General features: G+C 37.4%; 1 protein-coding gene across 1 annotated transcript in view; it reads left to right on the forward strand.

Moving 5' to 3' along the window:
* Window positions 1-3,307: 3,307 nt before the first annotated feature.
* Window positions 3,308-23,197, forward strand: part of ADGRA1 (adhesion G protein-coupled receptor A1) — a 258,712-nt gene continuing 238,822 nt past the window's right edge. Inside the window, exon 1 of the mRNA XM_051618700.1 lies at window positions 3,308-3,610. Coding sequence (XP_051474660.1) covers window positions 3,390-3,610 — 221 coding nt within the window. The 5' untranslated portion in view covers window positions 3,308-3,389. The remainder of the gene's footprint in view (window positions 3,611-23,197) is intronic.

Raw genomic sequence — 23,197 nt, forward strand, 5'->3', positions numbered from 1 at the left:
GTGCCAACTACTGGCTAAGAAATAAAACAAAAGGCCTGATAGTTTGTGGTTATTAAAGTTTCCATGGCTTTCTTCCAATACTAACATAAAATTTGGAAATCCTGACAAAATTAAAATGGACTTATTTACATTCTTCCTCCCCATATTTCCTATTATTGTATAACACATTCTCGTTACTTAATTGCTGTGTAATGTCCTGTGATGCTAAGCAGGTGCTGCTGCCGTTTTGTGCTTGGGAACATGATCTAAATTTAATGTAAATCTGTAGTTCAATAAATCACCTGCATTGCTAACATCTGATTCATTTTTATATTATTCATCTTCATTCAAGCTAATACCATTTAATTATTTACATTCCTTTTCAACACAGACACATTCAGTCATAGGATAAAATATCCCTGTCAAGTACTGTTGTGGTGCATGCATAGACAGACCCAAAAATTCTGAAGACTTTTGATGCACAGAACTAAAAATGCAAAGAAAATAGCCACATACAGTCATTTTCTTACTTCCCAGATCTAAGAAAATTTATCCTTCACTTCTATAATTGAATCAAGTAACTAAAGCAAGAACTAAACTGTAATGAGAGTATTAAAATTATAAGATATTTCAAGTGAATCTCTGGTCTTGCTTCTGTCTGCCAGGAAGTTCATCTGAGCAGGACTTGACATTCTAGGACTTCGTAGTGTTTCTTAAGTTCCCCCAGTTGGCTGTGTGAACATAAGGAGATGTGTACACATGACATTCTGATTGCTGACCAAACCAAGAGAGAAAACAGTAAGGAGACATATTCTGGAGTGTGTTCCTTCTAATATACTTGTGCAATAACCTTGGGCTAGATTTAAAAAGATTGGAGAGAAATTGAAGGGTCTGAGGTCGACTATAAATTAAAAAATCTGGACTTGGTTCTATTTAACAGCACAGTCACCTAAATTCTCTAAGTGGCTTTGACTTTAATATAAAGTGATAATTATTTTTGCATACAACAAAACCCAGCTAAGGAGCTCATCCCCTATGACATGCTATTTGCTATCTAAGTGTCCAAAGGCACCCACGCTGTAGGTACACGTCTTGTCTAAGACTGGCAGATTTGGAACCCAAACATAGTGCAATGTTGGCTGCTTTTCGAGTTGCTGTGTCACAAATATTTTTTTTCCTGCCATTTTACAAGGGAGTTTGGAGTTATACAGCCTTCTCAACACATGGGGAATGCAGTTGTTTGTATATCCTGAGCAGGTTGAAGTCATGTCTTCCAAAGTTTGGGAAAATGGTTAGCTACTGCAAACACTAAAGGTTCTGCTGTCCTGGCTAGTGAGAAATGAAGCAGCAGTACCAAGCTTTGTAGGTATATTTTCAATTGGACCTGTTTAGACTGTGAGATCTCAGGGTAGGAACCATCATCTGTGCTTTTACATCATCATAAGAATTTGACTTCTGTCATATTTGAAGACAATAGTGAAGGAGAGGGAAGATGACCAAGATTCTTCTTCTTTTACTTCTAATAGAGCAAACAAAAAAAAAAAGGATCAGACACATTAGGAACTGGAGAGGAAATTCTCATTATTATTCACCTCTAATGTAGGAATAACAGCTCCTTTTAAACCTTTACTGTAGGATTTGATAGATGGTTTCAATGTAACTGTAAACCTTCTTATTCCTTAATAAAACAATATTAATAAAAAAAACTTTCAGGATCAGTGAGTTAGAAAAAATATTAAATCTCTGATAGCATGTGTTTAGGGCTGAGTTTGACTAAAAAATTCCATTCCTTCTCAGCAAGGTTAACACTGAATAAAATCCACACTACATCTCAATGTGTATACTCCACTTTTGCTTTCAAAACAAGCGTAGATCAGACATGATTTTTCTAAACTAAAAAGCACGTGCAAATTTAAATGCTACATCGGATTTCTGTATGATAAAGAACAGTAACCAACCATTACAGTGTTGAGTGATCTCATGTAACACAGTTCATTTTGCTGTCTGTCAGAAAGCCTTACACAACTTTGCTTTTAAAAATAAAAGATCAGAGGTTGTAGAATTTATGGTTCTTTACATCAACAACTCCACAGAAAAGGATTGGTCCTGAGAAAGTTCCTATTAGCCTGGAATTTCACTAGGGCACTAACCCTTCTATCAGTTTATTAAAAAACTTACTGCCTAAAGGCTCCAATTGGGTATTAGAATGCAGTAATAACAGGCACTATAAATGTGAAAGACAAATCTTCCTCAAGGGACTATAATACAATATTGTTTTTTAAAAACCTAGCAATTTCTCAAAACAGTTTTACAGCCATAGCAGGCAGTTCCTAACTTTGGCCTAGATCCTGCAATGAAAATGTGTGTTGTGAGTCTCTGTTGAGTAAGGAAAGGCAAGGAACTTGCTCTTTTTGTAAAAGTCCATTGAAAATGCAAGTGCCTGTTACAAATTGGAATGTTTGTCCATTTTCAGCAAAAAAAAAACAACGAACCAACCCAGGGTAGATGCAGTTGATGCTGAAAATGTGCCCTAAGAGCTACTAATCATCTCACATAATACACTGCTGAGCACAGTCTGAAGTCATAAAGTGCCACAAGTAATGTACAAGCACAAGTAGAAAAGAAAGAAATCTGCTTGTTGACCTGAATGATGAAGCAGTCTTTGACTACAGATCAAAGGTTTGATTTAGGTCATGTCCACAGCATTCTCTGAGGTGTCTGAAACCAGCTAACTGCATGGGCCCTCTCTGATGGCAGTGGTTGGCTGGTCAGTACAGACATGGCAGGACTGTCCTGTCTCTTGGTCTACACTGACCTTTGCCCATGGCCGCAAACTCCTTTCCAACCAGTGTAGGTGTGAACTGCACTTTTGCGCACACGTTTCTGTGGAGCTCTAGGAACGATGGCTATTTTCAAAACTTGATTCGCAACTCAATTTTTCCAGCTCCTGATTTCCCACTCTGTGCCTGGGCTGGTCGCACCCGCTTTGCACTGCAGCCCGTGTTTGGCGCATCTCTCTCTTCCTCCCCAGCTACCGGACACCCAAGGCGGGCTGAAAGTCCCGCAGCTCAGCGCAGGTAGCAGCCACCCAGGGAACTCCCCCGGGCTGCGGAGCCAGCGGGGCGCTGGGGGGAAGCTCCCGGTGGGTGGCGGCAGGAGGGGCCGGCTGCGCGCCGCGGGGTCCGCCCAGCGCCGCCCCTGCGCGGGCTGCGGCAGGAAAGGAGCGGCGGCTCCTCGGAGGAGGAGGAAGGGGGGTCCCCTCGGAGCGCAGCCGGCTGCACGAGAGGCGCGGCGGGGCGGGGTGGGCGCAGGAGGCGTGGAGGGCAGCGCGGAGGGGCGCGGAGGGGCGCGTGCCATGCGCGGCGCGGAGCGGCGAGCGCGGCAGCTGGCGGGTCGCTCGCTGGCTCAGCATGCGCGGGCTGTGCCGCCGCCTCTGCTTGGTGGCCGCCGTGCTGGGGCTGTGCGGGGGCAGCAGGAACTGCCCCGACCTCATCGTGGACCGCTGCCTCTGCGCTGCCGAGCGCGGCAAGGGGCCCGGCCGCCCGGCCCTCCGCATCAAAGTGGTCTGCAGCGGCGGTGACTTGGTGGAAACTTTGCAGCCCTCCGTGCTGCCCGACCGCACCGTGTCCCTGTGAGTACGGCCCGCGGGGCAGCGCGACCGCGGGGCAGCGCGCACCTGGCGGCTGCCGCCCCGGGATGCCCCTGCGGGGAGACGCTGGTGCGGGCGGGGGGTGCCCCAAAGGAGGGGGTTTGGGGTGAGGGGCCCGCACCCCTCTGCGAGGGAGGTCTCCTCGGAGCGGCTGTGCCCGCTGCCGCCCCGACCGCTACCGCAGGAGCGGGCGGAACCGCTCTGCGCGGAGGATAACCCTGCCCCGGCTTTTAAAAAGTATGAGTTTATGGTTTGGGTTTGTTTTGTTTTTCTTTTTCTTTCTCACTCAGTTTGGAAGTTCTTGCTGGCTTTTAGGTCGAGCTGGAGAAGCTGGGGCTTACCCTGATGTAAATTGCATGCGGCTGGGTATGGTGGTTTGGAAAATGTCAGTGCTAGCAGAACTGATGGAGCTCGCTGGTGCACCTTTCCGCTGGCGGTGGGATGGGCTCAAGCTATCCGGGCAATAAATGAGTGGTGCACTGCCTTCTGGAGTTCTGTGTAATTAAATGATTTTCCCCTTCTCTCCCATCCCCTCTAAATAAAGTTTGAGGTTTGCTGTCTCCTTTTTTTTAACAAGAGTTTGTGTACAACAATTTGAAACGACCCAATCTCTGATATTGTTCTGAGTTGCCTGGTAATTGAAACTGACTTACAGCTTGGCGTTTTGTTTCCTCCCCCTCTAAATGTCTTGGAAATAAGTTATGATGTTTTGTTGCCCGTTGCATGTAGCTAAACTTGAAGAAATGGCATGTATTGTAAGCAAACTAGTGCAACTTCTTGTAACTGTAGCATTAAGTATAGGTGAAAGTGATGTCCCTGTAATGGACCCAAGCAGTGATAGCTTGTGACATTTAACCTTTAGATCATGCACTTATCAACAGATCTTTTAGTGTTCAATTTAGTTCTGTTGAAAATTCCTGCTGTGAACATCTCTACTGTTCACTGCATTTTCTTTGAGTCAACAGTTTCAGGAGACCACTGGTAAAGATAGTAATTTGTAATGTCTGGGCAGCCTGTGATTGTAAATATACAGATGTGCTGCTTATGATTCAGTTCAGTTTTAGCTATAACTGTTAGGTGACTTGATGCTGATTAACTATGTTGATTATTCATTTGGAAAACTTTTGCTTGTTAATATACAAGATATAATAACTACACTTTCTGCTAAATTTTAATAGACTGGTTTAGAATAGAAGTGTTACATTAACAGAAGTTTTAGCCTAGGTGATAAATTCACTTCTACTTTTGTAGTTTCTATAACTGGCTATATAGTTTGTACTCCCCAAAGGCATAAAATATTGACATTTTGGGCATGCAGATTTAAATTTTTTTTTTTTTTTCCATTGGTTAAAGATCTGTAGAAACTCTTTCACTCATAATGTCTGCAAAGGTTTTCCTTCTTAAGTGTACATTTACAAAACTCTATTTACATTTTCTTTTTTAAAGAAACATTTATTTTAATTAGATAAGTACCAGTAGATTAATCCAGCTGACCATAATCTCAACAGAAGTATGTATTTGCTGTAATGAAAAGAAATTGAATTGGAAACAGAAGTGAGAAAACATGAGTGGGCAGGTGATATGCTTGAAGTGGTAGGTGGATTTGCTCAGTTATGTGTATGATTTAAGGCACCAGTAGCAAACTTGATGCTATCACCCTAGACATGCGTGTTGCAGGCAACACTTGCTCATACTCATTAGAAAGATACCATGTTAATTTTTGAAAAACTTAATTACAAATAGCCATTGACCTGAGAGCTCATTAGTTGTCGTTAGTTGATATAAAACAAACTACTGCTTTTTGTTGGTTTCATATGGACATATAAAATATGATGTATTACCTTAACCTACCCCTTCCTTTTACAATCAGTCTTCTCAGTTTTTAATCTTCTTCTCATTAAGTCAATTTAAGGCTAGATCTTGAAGGTAAAAAGGAAAGAAGTTTAAAATCTGTGTTAGGGACATAATCATTTTCAGTAGCTGGAACATACAGATGACAGTTCGATTGAACGTGTTAAAGATTTTCCAGGAGAAACTGGTTTTGATTAATTAAATTACACTTGGGAGATGTGGCCAGCTGCAGAAAATAATGATAAAAAACCCCAAGCTCTCACACTCTTGCATTTGTTTTTATAGCTGCATGGAAGACTTAGGCAAAAGAGAATGTTCTAGTAGATGCTACCTGCTTCCATTCAGGTTTATGGGCCCACAGAGAGGAAGAGAGCTTTAACATATGGAACATAACCTTTTGGATTGCTTTAACGATTAAGAAATCTAGAAGTGAATAAAGGAATGTGTGTTCAGTTGCAGTAGCACTATTAATGAAACAGTGTAACAAACAGTTTGGGCGGTTTGGGGCAGATTAAGTAATCTTCTGATACATAGTTATTACCTAGGGGTGCTGCTTCCCTGGTGCTGTTCTCTTTTGGAAGGGAAGATTGAAGCCAAACTCTTTCCACTGTTCTGAAAGATAACAGAGGAATTACCTCTGCTGTATCTCTTAAGCCACTAAGAGATGAGGCTGTGGGTATGTAACATTTCATTTACATGATAGGTAATGAAGCTTATTTAAGAAGTTATGATTTGTTGGTTTAATATGTTTTTGCACCTAAATGATCGTGGGCCTTGGCCGAGTTTGATGATTTAGGCCCTTTATGGTGTGCTTGTACTAAAAGGATTGCTACTGAAAGTATTTCAGACCCAGTCACTCAGACTAAAAACTCATATGAAGTAATTGAAAAAAATGCTTATTCTTGACAGGTTCAGGCCAATTCTTTCCAGCTTAGAGTTGGTGAAGTTTGCACAGTTTCTTTGAAATCATATGAACATTAGAATTATTCAATACTGTCTGATGCTCCTGATAATAATCCATCACACTAGAAATAAAATCAGAACGTAAGCTGATAAAGCAACTATCCTCTCCTCTTTATACTAAAAACCAAAATCAACACAAAATCTTTTTGCTGCACTCTGTACCCCGCCTTTATTTACTATTTTACTGTTTTGGAAACAGGATTCAAGTGCTTGATGTGGAGGAAAAAAAAAAGGAGAAAAAAAATTAAATGTAGCTTCACAAAGTATTTGTGTGTACCTTGTTCAGAGCAATTCATGCCCTTACTGATTTCCAGCATATATTTCTGTGCCTTGCATCTTGAGGCAGGTGTGTGGAGTAAGGGAATTACTCTGCTTTTGTTTTCTATGAGGAATATGGCTATTGTATCACTGATTTATGGGATCTACTCACTTCAGTCTCAGTATCCATGGAAGTATAGACCCAACAAGAAGGAGTCATCCCTTCAGGATAATACAGTTTTCTCAGTTTAGACTTTATGGTTGAATACTTGGGAATTCTCATATTGAAACAACATTTTACAATGTGATTGCATTGTTAAAGTGTAACTCTAGATAAAAAAGATAAAAAGATTATTTCCAACTTTATTACTCTTCTATGGAAATTTTAGTTGTTAAACTTTTGACTGACTTGCTGAAACTTGGGCTATGTGGAATATCACAGTAAGAATAGTGGTGCTACTTTTGCAATTTGGAATTCCTATAATTTGAAATTTCAGGAATTAGCAGATTAGATTCTCTTATGACTTATTCCATGTAAACTGAACGGTGTATTGATAGGTTATGTGTTTTCTATACTACCCCCCCCCCCCCCCCCCGTCAAGTGGTGTGAAAACATTTATGCTTTTAGTCTTAGAAGTTCTCAGTTCAATAAATGTCTTGATGTCACTCGGCAGAATATACTTGGAAATGCCATCAATTTCCCATAGTACCATAGTAGCATCACTATTTTTATTTCCTCCCTCAGTTCAAAAGGAATTCCAACTTTTATACTTTTTGGTTTTTTTCTGTGTTTTTTTTGTTGGTTTTTTTTTTAGTTTTACCCACCGATACTCCTATGGGAATCTGCTGTTATAACTGTCATGATAGAAATGAAGAAAATTTAAAGTAGTGAATGGCTCATAGCAAGTCTGTATCATACGGGACTCTTAATATTTTTATATCCTTGCATTTTTTCTGACTTTGAATCAGACATTGTCTCAAGTTTCTCAGATTCTCAATTTCACAGTGAGACTACATGACTCCAGTGGTAATCCACAGCCATAATACCTGTGTAGGGGTTTTCATCTTCAAAGCACTTTACAAACATTAAGTAGTCTTCTGAAAGCAGCATTGCCCTGCTTTTCTCTGTCCCAAAATTACTTTCACATCGCATTCATTTATGTCATGTCTACTGGAATTTATTAAAAGTTATATTACTGTATTTTTCTCATATCCAGTCTTGCTTTTTACACTCCTGTGTTCAATTTAGGATATACCAATCTGGTTTATTTAACAGAAGCATCTTGCTGTAAAAATAGATCACAAAAATGTTCTTTATGTTCCAAAGAGCTTAGAGTTCAAGTTAGCCAAAGCAAACAAAGCAAGAATTGAGGACAGGATGAATAAAATAAATTATTCAGTAGTTTAATCTCCCCATCTTAAAACTCACATCTTTTTCTTTATTGGTGTGAGGTCTCACATTGCTAATTTGTAAATAACATAGTTATTGAAGAAGGTAGGCTAATTGTCATTATAAGGTTTTCACAAACATTTTTGCCTTGTTCAGCTTCCTGTGTTCACTGAAAGTGGCAGAAAAAGAGAATAAAAAACCAGTTTCCTGCTCCATTATTTATGTCTGTATACATATTTATACATGCTATCTCCAAAATTCTAAGAAAAAAAGACTTGGAGGAGAGATGACTGGGGAGACCAAAATAAAGAGAAAAACACTAGAGATAAAAAGTTCTTAGATACGAGACTCATCTTCCTTGATATTTGGCATATAGATTTGATAGATATAGATGGTATAGTTTCAGCTAGAGTGTCCATGAAGTGCCATAATAGAAAATACTTTATTTTTCTGTGTTGTTTCAAAAACGAGAATGTCTAAGCTTGAATTCTCTTGTCTACTTGTCAATACCAGGAAGTGCTATAATCACTTCCAAATTATGACTTTCTTTTAGTAAACTGATACATTGGTATTCTGGTTAGTTTTAATATGGGTGGAAGGTGAAAAATATTCTGCTAAGGCAAATAAGACTTTCTTCACCAATAATGTTCAAAATACAATAAAGGTTTCTTCAATAGTCAACAGATGAACTTTTTAAAGTTCTACAAATCTCACTGAGGATTCTTTCCCTTTGCTCCTTTCTCATCTGTGAATGTCATAAGGTGAAACAATGCCATGTATCCTCCTGGTGATTTTTAAGTTCTCAGTGTAAGTTTCTTTGAGTAAAAAAGTTTGTGAAGATTTTTGGAAACAGATAAAATTATTTTATTATATGGAACAGTTCATTAATTTGGTTTCCATATAGAAACAAAGTCTTTTTTCCTGCAGATTTGGAAATTTTCAGTGTGGTGATCTTACACGTAGTTTCATTCCAGAGGTAAAAATAAACAGGTGAGGATAGCAAAACATGTAGGAATGGACTTTTATCATGTCATGTATGCCTAATATCTATTGAAGTCATAAATGAAGTTGAGATTTTTATGGTATAATTTTTCAGTTGATTATCTACTCACCTCATTTGCCTTAAGCAGGAAGAGCTTTAGTATATATCACTGGCTTCTTATTTTTGTTTGGGTTTTTTGCTGTTGTTTGTTTGGTGTTTTTTTTTTTTATTATTCATAAAGCCTATTTAATTTTAACTATCCAAAGATATATGCAACGGAAATTTGTTTTTGAAGTGTAGGTATTCTCATCTGTTGCAGTGAGGTAGTGGCCAAGGAGAAGGTGATTTATGTATGTGGAATTTCCCTTTATAGGAAGCTCCATGGGTTGCTACCCCTTGGGACCAAAGTACTGTCAGCCCTTAAAATGGACTGTTCTTTAAAGATTTGGAAATGTAGCTCTTTTAAAAATAAATAAACAAATAACAAACATACTGAAATGCTTTCTCAAAATACATTTTTCTTTCCTTGTCTCCTTTTAAATATACTGACAGTATTGTGAAATACGAGGTTAGACGTGGATGGGGAGGTGATGGAGTCTGGGGAGAGAGCTGAGAAAGGGAAAGGACTTTGTTATAAGGGGTCTAAATAGCCAGAAGGAAAGGGTCTGAAGAATGTTATTAAAATGAAGCTCTAAAGGCTTAATACTGTATGTATACATTCTCCTTTTTCTGCATCTTTAGAGGTAGAAAATCACAAATCGTACTGATTTGTCTGATGCTGCACAACAACAGGGTCATGTTAACCACTGTGACTCTGGAAGCTCACTTGTTCCTTTGCCATTAGCACAGACCCAGAAACGTTCTGGGCAGAAGTAGCCAGAGTAATGCTACTTTCTTATGCAAATTTGCTCTCCACTTGGTACCCTCTGTCATTGCAAATTTTGCAGCTGTTGGATCCAGCTGTGTTCCAGATAATCAATCTGTACTTTTCTTACTACTTTCTTTTGTCCTGTTGTTATATTAGAAGGCTGAAATTTAAAGGGCAGACGTCTTTACCAAGGCAGAAATTCTGCCCTAACAGCCAGTAGGAAACATGTATTCATCTATCTGAGCCTTGCATACTTCCTTTGTGCACATCTGAGAGTTAGAGCTTTGTCAGCCTAGTTTTCGCTACTTAATAGTATTTGTGCATGTTTTCAAGGATCACTGTTTACACTGTTTGACTTAGACTTTTGAAGAAAAATTGCCTGTTGATTTCTAAGCTTCCTTCTTCTCCATCTTCCTGATAGGACATCCAAACCATCACAGCAGTAAAAGCATACAAAACATGAAAAGGTTGGGTATGTGCTTCTCCAATTGACTATAATTAACTTTCATCAATCACAAGTTTGCTGTCTAGTTCTAGACTTCCCAGATAGAATTTGGCTAAAAGCTCTGTATTATTTATAATATTAACAGTTTTTTTGATCTACTTTGGCAATTACGTAATACAGGGAACACACAGTTCAGCCTTGGTTCTTGTTTTTCTGGCAATGTGCCATTCTTCACCCTTCTCTTAAAATCAGTTCCAACTGTGTTTTCATGCCTGGGACTCATTTGGGAATGCTCTGAAAGTAGGGTTAGTCATAAGAAAACTCTGCTTTTGCAGTTTCTATTATAGTCTTATAGTCTTACAGATGTGTTGACAGTTTCGTTTCTGTACTTAGTTGGATATAATCTTATCTGAACAGCAGTATGTCAAATGTATAAACTGTTCTTGCCAATAAAGTAAGCACATGGTGGTTTATGGGTATTATGCTCATAGACCTATAAATCTTTGCTAAAACCTGAGATTTATTCCTAGATTGTATAGAATTTAGATTTGCTGATAGGTATGCATAAGTAAGCAAATTCTTTTAAACTTATATTTTAAGATTTCCTTTGGTGAATTACTGTCTTCTGGAATGGCTATTCATCAAAACTCATGAAGGTATAAAGGCACTGGCATGCGTTTTCAGCATATATACTGTAGTCTTTGTATAACACAAGATAGAGTTTAGTGGATTTTCTGTTATGAAGGTATCATTATGGTTTTCAAGTAACCTGATAAGTCAAGGCCTCCAAAATCCAAATTACGGACATTTATGATTCTCTTTGTTTATTGAAGAATTACTGTGATTTCTTCCTTTTAATAGCAATCGAGATGATGTCTCTGCACAAACTCCTTTATGTTATGGGGCAGGCTGCCCCAAAGAGTTCATGTTTTGTAGACAGAAGTTTAAATTCGGAGGATAAAGGTTTATGTGTACTGTAACTTGAGGAAAGACCAAAACACATCCTAGAATGGAAGGTTAAAACTAGTAGTAACTAAATCAGGCCTGGAAAATTTAGAGAAAAGCTTTGATTTAATGAAAGAATTAAACACTTAACATTGCTATATATTAATTTCCTGGCAACAGGAATCAGTGGAGCTTTTGCTAAGAAAAATGCTGAATTCTCTGTGTCTTCCATGGACCATCTTCTGTGAATAAAACCATCTGCTGCTATTTCCAGAACCTTTTGATTCTTCACTTTCATTTTGTTATTATCTTATTACTTTGATACTTCTCTCTATTTTTTCCTTCTCATGTGCACCTTATTTTTGTTTCCTCCTTGCATGTATTACTTTTGTTCTCTGCAAAAGCATTTACAGAAAAGGAAAAAAACTTATCTCCCTCCTCATCAGCTCTGCTTTTGCTCCTCTTACATGTTCCCCTTCTCTTCAGCCTCTGCACTTTCACTGCTCTGTGCTGCTGCCTCTACTTCCAGCTCATGGTCTCCACTGACTCTTCTTTAGTCTTACATCACTTTCCATTTCCTACTCCTTTTGTAAAAGCCTCCATTACGTCTGTCTTTATCACCTTTGATCCTTGACTCATTTTATGCTTTTCTTCTAAACTTACTGAGTGGAACCGAAATGGGTCCTCAGAGAGATCTGAATTAAGTCCTGGAGTTCAGCAGTGCCTGGAATTGGGGCCAGGCAGATGGACTTGACCTTATTACACAACTTACAGACAAGAAAAATGTTTGAATCTCCAGCTCAACCTCCTTTCAGATTTTATCACTAAAATTGCAGCCAGCAAAATAGAGAATTCTGCATGTGATTGTGCCAATAATAATTTTATATTGACTTACCAAAAATGTTGCTGATGATTGGAACGAATGAGATTTGTTTTCCATCCACAGAATTGTGTATTGTTTAGAAGGGAAGAGGAAAAGCTTAATTTCCATTTTCCTCTACACCTTTGACAACATTGACACATTGTTTAAAAACTGCAAAGTATGTATAAGGTAGATATAGTGGTGAGGATGAAATCTCTGTGTGCTGTTACTCTCGTAGCTCTTGAGCGAGAAAACTAAACCTTTCAGTATGTAGGCAAATCTAAGCTTAAGGAACTGTGTTCCTTTCTGCTGTCATATAGCTGGGGTTATTCACATTTAAAATTTATCATATAGCTCTATTTTAATTACATCAAGTTAGTGAACTGTTCTCAGCTATGGCAGTAGCAGTTGATAAACCCATTCTAATTTTGCAAAAGCCACAATTTTCCATCCATGCTACATATGGGATGCAGAAAAGGAAACAGTCAAAATGTACAAAACAAAGCATGCTCTCAACTGGAAGAAAACAATACGTTATTCCCTCAGCAATGAACATCACAATTATAAAGCTTTTCTGTTGGGTACACATTTTGTGAATTGTGTTGTACCAACATTTTCATCATTAGAATTATTTATTACTAGAGTCCCTGATGGAGTCATATGTCATCTTATCTATATCAAGATAATTATCTGTAGAGGGAGAAGGATAAAATTTTGTCATATTGTGCTCTAGGTGACTCTTCAAAGTACCATATCATGATTATTAAAAGGTATTTGTATTACCTGGTGCTCTAAAAATGAAGTAAAACCATGGGAGTTCCAACACCAGGTATTCAGGGAGCTGTTAAACTGCTGGTGCGAGTAAGAACAGTAGTTAGTTTCTTTATGGGGAGTTTTCCCTCCATGTTTGGTAACAATAGACACTGAGAAATTTACTCTGCTCTTTCCCTTGTTTATATAATTTAGGAGTTTGGTGGAGGGAAGTACCATTCCACACTTCTTTCCTTTAGTGGAAGGAGGTTCTCGGTAAGAATGTAAGTCCATTCAGTGCTAGCAGGAAGCCATCTGCTAGGCTGGGTTTTTTTTTTTTCTGTGGTCATGCTTTCCTTTCCTTTTCTTTCTTTAGCAACAGTGCTAATAGGGTCACATTAAGTTCTTAGGATTTGAGGATAGTTTTTTGAGAATGCTAAGTATATATGAGGGAGAGCAGAGCAGGACAATGTTTGAGATAAACATCAGAGAATGATATGACATGAATTTATATATTGCTATGATTTAACATGTGTATTAAATGAATGCCAACTGCTGTTTGTATTAATAAAGATTTACCTGGCATATTTATATACTTGCCAAGCCTCATGGAACTATAGCAGGTAATCTAGCACTAATGTCTTCAGTTTAAACAGAAAAAGAAACAATGAGATTTGCAGAAAAAGGAGAGAATAATTTTTCAAACACTTTTATTTGTCCTACCCTTTACTTCTAAAGGATGAATAATGAAATTCCTAGCAATTAAACTGTGGGGAAAAAAAACCCATTAATAGTCATTTATTGTTTATTACTCATAATACTCTCAACATTCTGCACAACTGCATGTTATACATAAGAATGTAGAGTCAACAATATAGACTGATGAAGCAAAAAATAACAGTAAGAACTAAATAAATAATAAATTTTGGTTTGAATTTAGAACAAATGAAGTTACCACTTTAAAGTACTTCATTCTTATTGATTATCATTATAAAATTGTTTCTACTAAACTATTATTTCTGAGACAATTCTCATTAGTTAATATGTGCTTATATTTAATAACTAGTCCATTCATGCATTGGTCCATAAAATGGTCTTTATAACAATTTTACACAGTTAAACAGTGAATTGCTGACTAGGGTGACTTTTTTTTTTTAATAAATAATGTAGCAGTACTGATAATTGGACAAAATTACTTTAAAATATCCTTTTTTTTCTTTTTTTTTTTTTTCCCCCTTCGTTATTTATTGTTAATAAGACTAAGGGAGTTGGTTGCTTCAAGCTCCCTGCAATTAAATGCTATTTCATTTTTTATTTTCTGTAGGTACCTTTGAAGAACTCAGGTCAACTATGTGATATTATTATTAAGGCTGCTTCACAAATGGAATACTTGGTTACCAAGCTCTTTGGTAATGAAGAGGGATTAGATGCCAAGCCCCAGGCTGGAATAGATTAGAGCAAATAATTTTTTAATGTTAGCTTTCCAGAGTACTGCTTTAGCTGAGGCAGAGCGATTGTTTTAAACAAGTAAAATCCCTCAAGTAATAATTTATTAAATAGAACTGAAGTCAAGTTGGGTTTTTTTTCTCTGGAAGTAGCTGTCAAAATGGTGGTGTTGAATTATATGTTGAGCCAGTGCTTCCATATGGTTAGTCAGTCTACAAGTCTTTTGAGTTGGCTGGTGTGTTTTGTTTTGTTTTGTTTTGCGTTGTTGCTTTTTTTTTTGAAATTGGAATAGCTAATAAAGCTTCTTCGGAAGCTTTAGGCTGAAGAACTGGGGCAGATGGGTTTCCCAGCTGTTTTTACTTTCTGCTTTTTTGTTCCATATGAATTTTCAGTTACTAATACAGCTTTAAAATCTGTAAGAATATGATACATAAACTTTAGAGATGTGTATGGTTACAAAGCTTTCCATTTTCTGCAGTCTGGATCATTGATGAAAATATGTGAGTAGCTGTCCTGGACCAGCCCTAACAGCCACGATGTAGCCCAGTGCCCTGTGTCTAGTTTAGAAGTATTTAAAGCATGGCCACATAGGGTAGAGTAGCAGTGTGATGTTTCCCACAAGGATCTTCTAGTCCCCATCCCAACTCAGATTTGAACTTCCTGTGCATTTAATTTTCCGAAATGGAGTGTTCCTCCACAGCCTGGTCCAGCCCTCCCCAGAGCCCTGCCAGCTCCCTGCCTTTGTAGCATCCCATGGCAAGAAATGCCACAGCTCAACTGTGTGCTGGCAAGGAATGGATTCCTTTTGTTTATTTCTGAGTTTCTAGAGTTCATAACTCTTTATGATTTGTTTCAGCCAGAGCTGGCACAGTTATCAAACTCAGGAAAATGGACTGGGTTCTGTTTTCACTGGGGGAACCCCTGACTCTACTTTTTAGTTGTTCTCTTTTCTCTTGTTTGGATTAGTACTGTCAGTAAGCTAAAAGGCAGCGGGGGGATGACATTTCAAGAAGTAAAATTAATATATTATTAATAGTATGCTTTCTTGTGATTAACTTCTTGAAAAAAAGCAGTGATAATTTTTTTTTATAACCAGAGTAATTACATTTAACTCAATCTGTGGGAAAATGCATTGGTCTTCTAGGGGAAAAAAAGGAAGCTCTACTCCTGCTTTTAACATTTTGAATTAATAAAAAAGGAATAAAAGCTTGAAGTCAGCTTTCTCATTGGTTAGCCTATTTTTCTCATGGCAGATTGATAGATTTTCCTGCTTCCCTCTTGATTCCTGAACAATAAGTGCATCTTCAATTATCCTTGTGTGTTGAGGCCAATATTCTGTGCCTTGTTTAGTTGTTGGCACTGTGGAAAGAATAAGGTATGACTGAGAGAAAAAACTTTTTAATTGTGAGAATCACATGCCAGTGAAAATAAGTTTTGGTGGTGGTAAATGGCTTTAAAATTTACAGAATGCTAGCCAATTTGTTTCTTTTATTTGTTGATATTTTTAATCTGTTAATTTTTTTTTTAATCTGTTAAAAGTAAGTTTGATTGGTGTTGATGCTGGCAGTGTATTTGTTCAGAAAGACTGCAGTGTGACTCCATGATAGCCACTCTACATGAGTTAAGCTTCAGTTTTGTCTTCCTGTATATTCTTTAGTTCACAGCTCTATAACATCCTAATAATAACTTAGTAGATTTTGTGACTGACTGAGCATGTGTCACTATTCCTCTGAGACTGGAAGAAAATAGGTATGTTAAAAGTGAATAGGAAAGGTTATTCACTGTTTTCCATAGTGTAGGACTGAGAAGACAACAAATTATTGGATTGGAGTTCCATAGGAAATAAAAAGTAATTATTCATGGCTCACATAGACTGGCTCCAGAGCTTCTTGCTGTAGTTTTTGTTTGTGTATCTTTTCTGGGACCACTGTCGACAACAAGACAGTGAGCTAAACAGACTGACCTGCTCCTGTTGCCTTGTTACTGCTCTATGTGTTTATTCATGATCCAGATGGAAAATAACAAAGTTTCTCAGAAGACATGGTCGGTAGAAATGATTACAGCCTGAGGCAGTTCTTTAGAATAACTGGGTTCACTTGGTGAGCCAGACTCAATAGGTCAACATTCATTTTAATACAGCCAAGAATGTTGTCATGTATCAAGAACAAGGAAAGTAGTTTGTGCTTGCACGTTCCAGAAAACAGTTCCAAAATTGTGTCACTGAAAAGCAGTTAATTATAATGGTGCATAATCAGTTAAACATCTGTTCCTGGTGTGATACTACTCAAAGTGCACCGATAATATCATCTTGGATCTGAAAGCAGGGAATAAAAAGCAGAATTAAGGAGTAAATGTTACTTTTGTTTGCAGCTACTGGAAAAAAGATGACTAGAAAAAGATGTTGTTAATGTATCTTGAAATTTCAAGGATGATTTAAGAACAAGAAAATATGTGCTATATCTTTAAATGCCTTATGATAAATCTCTTTTACGTGTTTGAGGTTAAGAGCTTATTTGATCATGTTCCATAGGTGTGTACATAGAATAATTATGTTTGATAGAAAAGATAATTTGGAAAATAATGAGATACAGCCATTGAGAACTCAAACCAAATGTATTCAGAATAAGAATGCCAGTGGAAATCTAAGTGAGAGTAATTAACCTTTAGAAGACATAGGAACTGTAATTATTGCATCTTAAACTAAGACCAAATACTGTAAAAGCTCAACAATATGTGAGTGGTTTGATGTGGCATTTCCTGGGAGAGGTTCTTTACATTATGTGACATGATCGCTTTGGTCTCTTCTGAACATTAAAATAAATTAACTGGTGAAAATCTGCTTCTATTATGTATTCATAGATACTTATATGTACACTACCAACTCCTGATTTAGGTATTTCTGGATACGTACTTATAAATATAAAAAGAATCTATACAAGATTTCTTCCCATATAGGACAAGTTGCCAGTCTAGTATAATAGTTGTAAAAATGTGACTAGTTTTTTCAGTATGGAAGGAGGATCGTGGTAGTACCAAGATAATTTTGTTGCCTTTGCAACAGTACACTGTGTATTTGGAAATAGTCAACGCTGGATTGTTTCCAAGTCTCTTTTGGCTTGACAGTGGCAAACATGTTCACCAGGTGTACTTCATCTGTGAATAGTTCTGCTTTGAATTCTGCCAAATATTCCAGCTCTAACTTAACTCTTGAGATTTCAAACCTAGTGTTTTCAATGGTTTGTTTATTATTTCATGTAACCCATCTAATTCAATTTCTCCTTCAAATTTAATCCTCATCACTTCACCTGTTTGAAAAAAAGTTCAATAAATATATTGGCATAAGAAGTTGCAGTTTAAAAATAATCAGACTGTGTTTGCATGCTTCTTTAATGAACTGTATTTCTGTTTTCCCTGTCTGTTACTGCCAGTAGGTTTTTTATTGGGTGGTGGGTGTTGATAAAAGGGATGCTACTAAAAACCAGTATAGCTCTAAGTCAGCTTTATTGCAGAGATGAAAGTCATGAAGAGCTTTGTGATTTGAATGCTACCATCCTTTGATCTTTAAGTTCCTCATTAAGTTTAATGTTTTAGTAGCTGCTGTTTTTAAAGTCTTCCCCTGTACACTGTATTTTAAATTAAAAAAAACCCGCACAAGTAATTTCTTTAATTTGGCACTGTTGCTTTCCTGTACTAGTGAGACTTTTTAGCTGTATTAAAAATTTCTTCTTGGTCTGTCTTACTATTTTTTGTTAGAATTTATACAAAGATGAAAGTAGTATGTTACAATTTATAAAGACAGGCTAAACATATCAGATGTCTTCTTTTCACGCTTTCAGTCATGTCTGCATTTGGAGAACCTACAGCTACAGCTTGAGTGTATGAAATTGGCATGTTTTACTTACTGAAATGACAACAGTTTGAAAGAGCATATTAATCACCCTGGGGATTAATTGGTAAATTCTAATGTAAGCTAGGATTATTTTTTAATTATTGATGGATAATCACTTGTGTAACAGGTATAAGTCTATACATTATATTATACCAAAATTTCAAACTCAAAGGAATAATCCAATGTATTAGAGGAAAGGAGAAATCTTCATGCTGGTAATTCTTTAATCACTAATGCTTTCTAGACAGTAAAGTGCCTGTTACTTCAATTTGTAAAGTAAAGATATTTGGAACAGGTTTCACAGTGCAGCCAGCTTTCAGCTTTCTGCTGTGTAAAACATTACCACTAATAACTTGAAATGAAATTAGCATATGATGCACAGCTTCTGGGGGAGAGAGAAAAAAAAACCCAAACACTTAACACTTAAACCCAGAAAGCTTTTTTCTCCTCTGTAACTTAAAACTGCATGACTGCCTTTCCTAGACAATGTGCAAACTATTATAAAAGTATTCAAGAGGAAGTCCTTTGCCAGAATTCAGTAGCAGGATCTTGAAATGGTTTTATGGTATCCATGCTGCAGGCGTTAAAGGCAGCTGCTGTTCCTTTGCTCTGGTCAGAGTTCTTCCCTTCATCCACAGTGTCTCGAGAGTATCAGAATGGGATCTGGTGTTGGTAAAAATTTTTGTTGACATTTTTGCAAATAGGTAGCATTTTTGCAGAAAAAGCCTTCCCAAGTTACATGAGCTTAATGATGTCTGTATGTGTCAGTTTTATGGTACAGCACATATGATCAAAGATTGTCAATTTTATTAAATACAGTATGTATTTATGTGGGATTTTGATGGAGCATGTATCCAAATATTATTGTCAATAAATCTTGACAACAGCCAAGCTGAGAAAATACAAACTGACAACAGGAGCTGGCCCATGAGTAGTAGAATTTATACTCTAGGGATTTCTAATAATATAAAAAGATATTGAATGACTTAAGCTAAGCTATTTCTGAATTTAATTCTTCCCAGGACACAGCAGTTGTACACTGTTTTATTTAGGCGTTTAAATTACGAGCCTGGCGAGAGCGATAACTGAAAGTTATGGGACTGCTGTCAAGAACACGGAGTGCAGAACATGTTCTATGTTCTTTCAAGGTGAAGAAAATCTTATTTTACTTTAAAGAATGTAAAAAGGGGAAACTAACTCATATCAGTCTGACATAAATACATCAGCAGATCCTTTACTACAAGGTAATAGCATTGTACTTGATTCTTTTTAATTTCCATTTTTATAGTGAGAAATCAGCTCTCTGTAAGCAGTCTAGTATTCAAAGTCAAGATCCATTAAAAAAAAATAACAGTAATTGATCTTCTATTTTAGAAGATACTGAAGATACAAATTAAGTTGACCCAAAGAAATGTTTTGCATAGTATAGTCTGTGAGGAAAATGCAATACGATAGTATTTGTTTTCTGGTTTGAGTACCCTATTTTACTTAATTGTAGCTTTTACCAGAATCTGTAGTGGGGTCTAAAGCTATATTTATGCCATTTTTGTCTGTTATATTTGTTGTTCCAGGTGCGGAGTTGAAAAAAAAAGAATTTTTATTTTTATGATACAAATTATTTGTAGAATCAAAGTTCATATTGTATTTTGATAGCTTGATCTTTCATTTTTGTGCTAATAAGGTACATGAAGTTGTTCAGAAGTGACATTTAGTATAAAAAAAATACACCTTACTGAGTCAAACTTATAGTCCTCTAGGCAAATGCCATGTCTCTGAATTCTTTCGTTTGAAAAGTATGACTTTGGATTGCAGGATTATTATTTTTGAGAGGACAGGAAAAAGAAAAATGAGAGGGAGCGGTGGTGATGCGGCACTTGTAGGGAAGCAATAAATTGGTAAATATAATACAGATTCAGATCAATATTGACTGTGTAGTGAAATACCATCCTTCAAGTAAGTAATGGATATCTCTTTAGTTGCAGAGGGAAGGCTTAGTGATTCATCTACACTTCCTTTCAGTCCTATTGCATTTTTAAGGCTACCTACCACATTATTAAAATTTTCTTTCATTATGGTAGTTCGAAGAAGAGCCGTTATGCTGGATTTCTTGTGCATGCTGTAGGGGAGATGGCTAAACAATTTATTCTTTTCATGCATAAGAAGTCATGGGTAATGTGATAAAATGGCAATAGCTTCTGATGTGCTTAATAAACAAAAGCATGGCTGTATTGCTTTCCCAGGCCTGACTAAGTGGATGGCCTGTAGACCTCAGGGCAAAGGTGTCAGAGGGAGGGCTTTTTGGGAAGTCAGTTGTCATGGGTTTTCAGTGTTTCCAGTAAGGTCCTGCTGAGCACAGAATCTCAGTAATGTTTGAGTAAATTAATTGATCATTTGCTGTGCTTTTGCATGTACTTTCATGTGACATTTTCCAGGATGGTGATGATGGTGACCAGAAGGAGGTATTTCCTTTCCCTCATTGCTATGTAAAATACAAAACCTGCTGAGATGACCCTTGAGGATGAGAAGGTACAGTCTCTTAATCTGTCTGGAAATTATGTCTGAGATAAAACTTGCTCTTTGCCTGGGATTTCCAGGTACCTGGGAGCCAGGCAGGAGGGATGACAGCGAGCAGGCATCTGGAGCCCAGGACGTTTGTGCAGGGCTCCAACTCAGGCAATGCTGTGGATCCCTGGGGTGGAAGGGCTGGTGCTGAGGGTAGGATGTCCATCTTAGAGAGCTTTCAGTTGTTACTTTGGAGTGCTAAATGCTTGCTCTAGAACTTCATTATACATACTTTGGGCATGTGGAGGATTTTTTATGCAATTTTAGACTCACTGAAGTCTGGTCTCACAGACAGAATGATCCCCTCCTTCTGAAAGGCATTAGGTGCGTTCCTGGAGCAGACCTTGAACTTTGTTTCACTTGCAAGAAATCCCCTCAGTGTGCTCAGAGTCTGTTTTGTGCTGCAAACGGGTGGCAAGAAAGGTTTCTGAAAGACCACAAGGCATGTTTCAGGTTTTGATACAAGCCAACTATAAGGAATTTATGAAAACCAATTCTCAAACAAATGGGGGGAAAAACTCCCATACAAAATTCCCCCTCTTACTCTGTGGAAGCAATGCCCAGGAGAAAGTCTGGATTAAAACCTTTTCTATTTGTATTTCTATTCTGTCTTCCATAGTCAAAAGACTTCTGAGTTATTTTTGGGGAGCAAGCAACAATGAAAAGGACCAGGCAGAGCTCCAAAGCTCTGGCCAACACACAACCCTGTCACACATACCTGAAAATTACTTGACACAGTTTTGTATATTAGTTCACAAATTCAGAGGGATTCTACATAATTTCTGCACACATAATTTCTCGGTGTTCTTCATAGGTTCTTGTGGTATTTTAGCCTGTCTCTGGCTTATGCTAAGACATGTTTGAGCTTGTGAAACTGAGCTAATTGTGTACCTTGCAAGTGCTTGGGATGAAATGAGTTTGGATATCTACTAGAGTAAGTTCTGAAATGTTCACTGGGAGTTTTACTGAATATAATATAAAATAGTGGCACTGGGAGGTGTTTAGAAGTGTTTAAAAAAATTTGTTAACTTTTTTGTTTACAGGTGTTATGGGTAGTGCATTTTGAAATTATTAAGGTGTTTGAAAAGGGGATGAACTATTTCTGCTTTCAAAATGCTTTGTGTCATGCAATATTACAATTCCCTCTTACTTAAGCTGATGATCAGGACGTAAATTAAAAGGTGTGTAAAAAAACGAAGTCTGGAACAACAAAACAAGAAACAGGTTAATCACAGCTGTTACTTAAGACCTCTGACAGCCTTGTAACTTAGACACTTAATGGCTTCTTAGGACAGATTCATTTATATTTGCTTGGTTTACCACAGTGAGTTTTAATTTTAACATCGTGTTATATCAGATACAAGATACATGGAGTATTTGAACTGACACATGTAGGTTAAACATCCTCTTCTTGGAAAAAAAAAAAAGAAAAAAGATAGTAAGTAGCATTATGTCATCAGAGAATTCAAGTCTTGTACTTCTCCATGTCAGAATTCAGTGGATTAGGCTTGGCATAATTTATGTTTAAGACATTGACAGGCTCTTAGCCTTCAGTTTCAAGTGTCAGTGTTGCTTCTCAACCAGCCCCGCAGGGCATCTTTCATGTAGGCCCTTTGCCTTTAGGGTTGCTTGTGCTGAATGGAAAATTTTTAAATAAATACATTCATTTTCAAGTTGTTACAAGCTCTTTTCTTGAGAAGTTTCATTATTTGGGAAGAAGGAGCTGATACATTTCTCTGTTTCCAAAAGAATTACAATTCACAAAAATGGTAGGAAAGTACTTTAAAAAAAAAAAAGGTATTATTTTACCCCCTGTATTCTTTTTCTGCTGGAGTGGTGTTGAATCTTATCTTAAACACTTCTAGATGGTCTTCTAAATGTAGCTGGCATCAGCCAGTGTAAGTCTGTCCTACTAGCTACAGCAAAGTAAGTCTAAAAGTAACACTGCCAGCTGCAAGAGTTAGTAGTGGTACATTATAGTTATGTGTAAAACAGCAAAGAAAAATACTTGTGCAGTGTTTTCTCTTTTGGGGATTTCTTATACAGTTTGTGTTTGCTGGCCATTCATTGTATTCTTCCTTTAGAAGCAGAAGCACATCCCCCTTCAGTAAGGTTTTGGGTTCTCTTTGATCAGCTTTGAAGTCCATTTCTGACTGTCTGAATCCCAACTGGAAAAAGTTACTTCATTTTTTGTGGTCACTCTCTGAAGCATTGATTTGGAGACAAGGTTTCTGATGAGAAACTAAGCAGAAGGGGAGTGACAGTGGTGTCTTCTGATGCTATGTATTAAAAATAAGAGGTGCTGTCTTCAGAGTCAGTTGAGGATAAGAATGTGATGGATGTGAACAAAAATGCAAT

Source organism: Apus apus, chromosome 4, assembly GCF_020740795.1.
Source record: "Apus apus isolate bApuApu2 chromosome 4, bApuApu2.pri.cur, whole genome shotgun sequence".
Classification (NCBI taxonomy): Eukaryota; Metazoa; Chordata; class Aves; order Apodiformes; family Apodidae; genus Apus; species Apus apus.